At 33.5% G+C, this 8,018-nt stretch overlaps 1 protein-coding gene across 1 annotated transcript; it reads left to right on the top strand.

The window, feature by feature from the left end:
• The first annotated feature begins 6,039 nt into the window (after positions 1-6,039).
• On the top strand, positions 6,040-6,704 carry LOC107489416 (uncharacterized). Its single transcript, XM_016110164.3, has one exon. The coding sequence runs from the start codon at positions 6,106-6,108 to the stop codon at positions 6,667-6,669; it is 564 nt and encodes a 187-aa protein (XP_015965650.1). The 5' UTR covers positions 6,040-6,105; the 3' UTR covers positions 6,670-6,704.
• The last annotated feature ends 1,314 nt before the right edge of the window (positions 6,705-8,018 follow it).

The following is an 8,018-nucleotide window of genomic DNA, read 5'->3' as shown; positions in this document are numbered from 1 at the left end:
ATATCTCAATAATATCTCAGCAATCCAAAAAAATTGCAATTCAACTCTAAATTCAACAAACAGCAACAATTAATCCTAACAAAATCCACTTATGAACTACAAATTAAAATATTACTAATCCTAAATTAACCAAAACAGCAAACAAAATTTAAATAGAATTAATTAAGAACCTAATTGAAAACAGGGAAAGAAAACGGAAAGACTGGGAGACAGCGATATTGCGGTAGCAGTTACCAGCGGCTTCCCAAGTTGTGCTTGAGCGGATATTATGCTTACCTCGGCGGTCCTGTGGTAGCAGCTCTGACGGCTCTGGGAGCGGTCATTGCTGGCGGCTACCTTCTATTTGGTTATTGTAGTATAGTGGTAAGTTTTTGGCGCTGTTGCCAGGAAATTATATATATGTGCCATGTTATTGGTTATTGCATATATGGTAATATTGTGAATAGTTGCTTTAGTTTCTTTGTTAGTTTTTGCTAGTTGTAGGATTTTGTTCTCTTTATTCTTACTAGCTTTTGCTTTTGTTTTCTCTTATTACCATTAATTCTCACCATTTTGGCTATGAGTTTGGTTCTAACTATGTTGTAGGAAATAAAAATTTCAATGAAGATTTGTATCAAGGATGTGAAAATCAAAGGTGGGAGGAGCCTCAAGCATATGAACAATCTTCATGGCAACAACCTCCTCTGGCATACTATGAGCATAATCTATCCCATGGTTCATATCAATCCAATGGTTATGATAAGTCTTCTTGTGGTTATCAACCACAACCACCATATGCTTATGAACCCCCTCCTCAACATAGCCCTCAACCATCATACTCACAAGCCCTATACCACCATACACCTCCATATGATCCTAACCTATATCCACTATACCAACAACCATATGAGCCATATGAACCATACTTAGAGCCACCATAATTCCAACATCAATACTCCTAAGAACCACCACCTCTATATACACCGCATCCATACTCTTATCAAGATGAACCACTTCCCATGTATGAGAACTCTCAACCACATGATGAATTCTCCTTTTCACCACAACCCTCCATGGAAGAATATCCATATCCATCGATCCAAAAGCAACATGATCCTAATTATGTTAGCCAAGTGGAACAAGAGACAATGGATCGTATCATGGAAGCGATGGATCGGCTTAAAGCAATCTTGTTTCTCAAGGAGCAAGAAGAAGTCCAAAAGAGGCACGAAGCTATCATGGCAAACTTTACCAAAATTAAAGCCAACTTAGACTCATGGAATTCATACCACAAACAAAGTATTTACACGGATGAATGTGGAATCAACCGAAGAGCGGAGCATGCAGAAGATTTTAGAATCTCAACTTGAGAACAAGGAGATAGAGTATGTCTTGCACAAGTGGAGGAAGCCGAAATTATTGAAATGGAAGAAGTGGTAAAAGATCTAGGAGAAATTGAGTGTGAGGCGGATTCCAAGGTTGTAGAACCTTCTTCCATTAAGCTTGAAATTGATGTTGAGGAGGATAATGCGCAACCTCCAAGGCATATTGTGAATGATGAAAGATTGGAAGAAGTTGAGCAAGCGACAAGCCCACCGTTGAAGATGATTTTGCACCAACCAATGTGCTATTTGAGATTGTTGAACCTTCCTCATTTTGTTGTGAAATTATTGAAGGTTGCTAGTTAGCTTGAACTCCACTAAATCTAGTCCTTCACTAGGAATTGACTAGGACTTGTGGATTAGAGTTAATTGTGTGCACTTGACTTTCTTTCAATTGTTAGAGGATAACTAAGTGAGAGAAAAATACACTTACCATCACAATTGAGAATGATAATGAGGATAGAAATTTCAACTCTCAACCCTTGCCAAGACTTTTTTTAGTTGGTGTCTTTAATTGTCTTAGTTTAATTGCTTTTGGTATTTAGTTATTATTTGCTTCTTTACTTTCTTGCTTTTTATATTTCTTGTCTATTGCCATCACAACTCCTTTTTTTCCTCATAACCAATAATATGCACACTTTCCTACAATTTCTTTGTTTGCATACGCGGACATTTTAACACACGTCCACTATAGAAAATTGTATATCATTTTGAAGCTCCAAATGTTAACTTTCTAATGCCACTGAAACTGCCTCATTTGGATCTCTATAGCTCAAGTTATGATCACTTGATACAAAGAGGTCGAGATTGACAGACCTACAAATCCTTCACTTCTTCATGAATTCTTCACTTTTACATGTTTTTTCTTTATCCTTCCAAGCCATCCTTGCCTTCAATCACTTAAACAAACATATCAAGGTATCGAATGGAATAAAAGTGAAATTAAAATTAGCAATTTTAAGCATAAAAAGCATGGTTTTCATCACTAAGCACAATTAGGAGAAATTCACAAAACTATGTTATTTCAATGAATAAATGGAAGAGAAGTTAATAATAAAATCCACCCAATTAAAGCAAATGAATACCATAAAATATGAATTTATCAGTTGTCCTAGAAAATCGTAATCAGTCTATCCAATGGCACTCAAAAATCCCTCAAAATATAGCTGATTCACCTACCTTCACAAGTAGCTAGTGCCAAAGCCCTATACTCCGCCTCTGCTGAGGAATGGATAATAGTGACCTAGTTTCTACTTTTTCAAGAAATACGTGATGAACTAAGAAAGAAACAGAACCCCAAAACTGAGGGAAAATGGGTAGAAGTGGACTGGAATGACGCAGTGACCGAATCATAATAAAAAGGAAAAATATGTTCATAGAAAATCACATTTCGAGAAAGAAAGATGTCTTTATTAACTAAATCTAATAATTTTATAAATCCTTTGTACTAGACTTATACCCTAGAAAAGCACATTTTCGAGCTCGTTTATTAAACTTTGTCCTATAAGCAACCAAAGTTGAGGCGAAGGCCAAACAACCAAATACTTGAAGATGCTGAATAATAGGAAAAGTTTGATAAAGAACTTGAAAAGGACTCTCCGAGTGTAAAGGACAGAGTATACGGCACCCTATTCAGTATGTGGATAGCCTAAGCCATGGCAAAGGTCCAAAATTTAAGTGGCAGATTGCTTTTGAAAACCAAGGCATGGGCCATGTTTGAAATATTTTGTTGCTTGCACTCCACCACACCATTTTGTTGGGGAGTCTCAACACAAGTGATGTGGTGTACTATGCCTTTGGAACTATAGAAAGCAGTCATGAGAAACTCTTTGCCATTGTCACTTTGTATAGTTTTTATTTTTTTTATTAAATTGTGTTTCCACAAAGTGCACAAAGTCTCAGATTAATTGGAAGGTTTAAGATTTTAATTTCAGAAAATAAGTTCAAGTGAACCGAGATTTATCTTTCACAATAGTTAAAAAATATTTATGTCCCTTTGTGGAGGGTATAGCAACAGGTCTCCAAATATCAACATGTATCATAGAAGAGAAAGATAAATGCTTCTGTTTTGCAAAATGGCACAGTTCACATGGTATATTATTCAATGAATCAAAATTACACTTTAAAAAATCATATTTTCTTTGCATTATTTCTAATTTATCAGAGACAATGTGTCCTAATCTGTCATGCCATAGGACTGCAGAGTGCTTATTGGTGAAAATGGTGTGGATGACCTGAGTGAAGGGATGAGTACTATGGCTTAATGTGGCTGAGTTCAGTATATACAACCCATTTTTTAGATTAATGTGGCTTAATGTGGAATAAGGTGTTTATATTGGTGCCACTCTTCAAGGCTTCAGAGATGGTGTCATTTTGTGCATCATTTCCATCTGCCACCATGCTATTAACAACTCGCCTATTGTCAGTCGTTTGAGATTTCCGCATATGAGAAGGATAACCATGGTTATGATAACATGTGTCAATAGTGTGACTAGATTTGCTGCATTGAGTGCATTGCTTAGTAGAACTACGATAGCGGCCCCTATAACCACCGCATCCTCTGCCTCATGAAGGAGAATATTGCAGAAATTGGGGTGAAATTGGAGGTTTGTGCAACATTGACTAACATAATCATCTGTCTCTCTTGCTGTAGAAGCATAGAGAATACCGTAGCAAGGATTGGGAATGGCTAAGCATAACTTGAGATCAAACACCCGCATGCTCCTCATTTATGCCCGTGTGAATCTTATAATATTGGTTTATGATCTGTAGTCTCTAAAATGCTACAGACACAATCACATTTGTGCAGGTAATCACAGTTCAGAATCGGTCAAAATTTCTCTAATTCCTCCCAAATGAATTTGAGCTTGATGAAGTAAGAAGTAATCGACAACTCCCCCTATTTGGTGAGAAACATCTCTTCCTCCAACCCAGTGATGCTAAAAATGTCCCCTTAACAAAATTGATGACTTAAATCTCGCCAAAGATCCGCGACAACATTGCACTACAATACACTACCTAAAATCTTAGAAATAAGAAAAGCATGAAACTAGGAAAGCATACAAGAATTATAATATTCCCAAGCCTCAAAAGTAGGGTCAGTCTTATTAGGTTTGGGAAGAGAACCATCCACAAATAGAAATTTGTTCTTCACAGAACGGAACCAAGAATGATAATTTGTGATTGTTCAAGGAAATGGAAGTGAGTGAGATACCAGGATTTTCGCTCGAATGAAAAAAAAAATTGACTAGAAGAATCCTAATTGAGATTGGAGTTGGATTTGACGGAAGAAGAAAATTAAGATTGTATAGTCAAAAAGTGATGCATCATCAGCATGAAATTCTGAGATTCAGCGGTGGAGAATCCATGATTTTCCAAATCGGAGCAAGGAGCGGGTGGATCAACCATTCTTTCAGCAAAATAATTAAAATTGGACAAAATGTTGCGAAAGCAAGTTCCACAAACTAGGAATCGTGCGCAAGAGAAATTGAAAGTAGCACAAAGACGCTAATCCCCTTGAGACTCAACAAGAACAAGCAACTCCCTTCAATTTATGTAAACTCATGATCATAGTCGACACTTTAACGGAATCAAAATGAAGCACTCTCATCAACACTGTCGTGTGAGTGAATTGGAAAAAAAGAAGAGGAACAAGTGAAAAAAAATGCTCATTGCACCATGTGAAAACTCAGAACCAACTCGTGAATTAAAGAGGAGAAAGAGAATAAGAAAATGAATTCCAAGTTCAGAAACTGAGAACTTGCAGAACGGTTTAAAACTAACTATATCAATGAATTAACTATTTAATCATCTAGCCAGTTAGACTAATCATCCAGACTAATCATCCGTAACAACTTCTAACTAAATTGTATAGGAGCAATCATCTACTACTAACTAGTACAATAAACTTATGCTATATTTTCCAACAATTTGTCTAGCTAGCATTGATTTTTTTCTTTTTTTTCTTAATACTAACTAAATTTTAAATCTTTAGATCATAAAAAACTTAATACCATATTATAAAATTATTTTTTCTAGTAATAATTTTATAATGTGTAAAATATTATAACAATTTATATATATTCTGTTTCAATTTGTATGTAAAATTGTAATAAGATCTCATAGTTTACGTATAAATTTTGAATCCGCTGGTGCTTTTAACAAATTATTTTTAAAACAAAATAAAAAAAATACATCATTATAAATAAATAATATTAAAAAGAGTTATTTTATTTAAGTAATTTCTCCTTAAATTTATTTGCAGTCACATATAGATACTATTTTTAAATATTTATATAAAAATTAAAAATAATAATATTTTATCCTTTTATCTGAATTTTTGAGAAAAAGAAGAACATACACATATATATTCACGTCACGTATTTTAAATGTAGTGAAGTGATGACATGAATAATTTAATGAAGAGGCAGTAATAGTAGTCTAGTTGATACACAGGTAAACCTGTCTCCAAAAGTGCCCAAACTCTCCTCACTCGGTATATTCCTATCATTATTAATGACGCGTCAGAATTAATATTTTTTATTAATATTAGATAATATTTAATTTATATTTCTCTTTTATATTATTATAATTTAAAATTTAAATACTGATAATTAAAAACAATAAATTTTATTAGTTATATTAAGAGCATCAACCTTCACCCTCGTTATTAATCTCCCTCATCACAACAACGAAAACAATCTAAACTAACACCACACACACATATCTAATTAGCTTCAGCATCATGGGGCTAAGCTCTCGAACTATAGAGATTACGGTTATTTCCGGTGAAAACGTTCATGTGAAGGAGGAATCATACGTCGTCGTTCGAGCTGAGTCACTCAAATCTTGCACAACAAAAGCAGCCAAAAACACCGACATTATTATCAACAATAATCATAGCTCAAGTTTGATTTCATGGAACGAGAAGTTATTGCTTGAGATTCCAATGCATGCAAGGTCCATCACGTTTGAGGTTCAATGCAAGAATTCAAGAGCAAGTAGTGCTAGACCCGTTGGGGTGGCAAGGATTGCTATTTCGGATATATTGTTGGGTGGTTCGGGGTTCGGCAGCGACAGCGACGGCGACAATAATATGTTGAGTTATAGGTTGAGGGACTGGGATGGACGGAGAAATGGAGTTATTCATTTCTCCGTAACGACTCCGAAGATCACGGCTGCCATGGAAGAAGCAGTGGAGCAGCCGGTGAAGGGTTTGGTGGAGGATCACATGAAGAAGAATAATAAGAACTCCAATGAAGTTGTTCTTGGTGTTCCTTTATGGTGGAACTACCCCAATATTATTTGAAGATCTATATTATTATTGCTCTCTTTTTTGTTGTTGTTTAAGTTTATTCAATTTTTGTTTTTCCAGATCAAGGATTCATTTAATTAATTGCTCTTTTAAAAAAATTTCAAGAGCCAGCCATTTTTAATATTTTATTATTATTATTTGGTTATCATATAGCACAAATATTAAATTGTTTTTAATAAATAAATTTTATAGATTTATATATACAAATTTTAAAAAATATAGACACAAACTATATTATTTCATATTATTAAACTATTCTTTTACTTTAGTTCATGACAACAATAAAGAAGTTTCGTAGCCCATAAATTCAACCCAACATAATACATAAATTCAATTATAATTTTAGTCTTTATTATCTTATCTTTATTTTATCTTTAGTTGTTCTTATCTTATCTTTATTTGCTTTTATATTTCATAGGACAATGCTCTATATATATTTAGTTTTATCCTCATAGTTTACAACACACTTCAGTACAATTCAATCAATCAACAATCAATAAAATTTTTTTATCTATTCTTTTTCTATTTTTTTACAATTATCACATATATATAAAAATTTTAATAAATATAGATATAAATTATATATTTTTATCTATAAAATATTTGTAAATTTAAATACAAATTATTACGGGCCATGTAACATTATTTTTAATTTTAAGCATATATGCATGTAGTGAGATATATTTATTATTTAAGCTTACATAGAATTTTCTATAAATCGTAATTAGCTTGCTTCACTACTTAGTTTTTGGTATTACTTTATAAGGGATTCTTACATGAAATACATAATAAGGACATTCATTGCTAAAGAAAAAAAAAAAGAAAAGAATGCAAAAGCAAAACTCAAATGTACAAGGTTCACATTTTTCACTACCAGAAACACGGTAGTTTACCACGGAAAAATACTCACGAACAAGAAACAGTGGCAAATTTCCATGATCGTCGTAATCACTTGCAACGTTTTGCTTTTCCGTGGTTAAATTGTGCGAAAGTTTCCCACGTTCTTGTTTGTCTGTGGCCAATTTGAATTGGATTCTCTCAATTGCCACAAAACCAATGCTCACCGTGGCAAAATCAAACGATGTTTACTTTCAAATTACGTGTTTCTAGTGTTTCTTTCCATCCCTTTCAAAAATTTTATATGGAGTTCCTCCTTTTTCCAAATTTAAACATTAATAATAAATTTTAATTTTTAAGGGTGCAAATTTATCTAGTTTGTCGATAATTTTTTCTCTCTCATTCCCAGCCATTTTCAATTGATAAGATATGCATTAGTTGGAATAATATAAAAAGAGTACATACTTATAACTCTAATTAATTGAAAATGAATGATAAAAGTATAA

Source organism: Arachis duranensis, chromosome 5 (assembly GCF_000817695.3).
Source record: "Arachis duranensis cultivar V14167 chromosome 5, aradu.V14167.gnm2.J7QH, whole genome shotgun sequence".
Classification (NCBI taxonomy): domain Eukaryota; kingdom Viridiplantae; phylum Streptophyta; class Magnoliopsida; order Fabales; family Fabaceae; genus Arachis; species Arachis duranensis.
The sequence above is the reverse complement of the archived record's forward strand: the minus strand, read 5'-3'. Positions and strand labels throughout refer to the sequence as shown.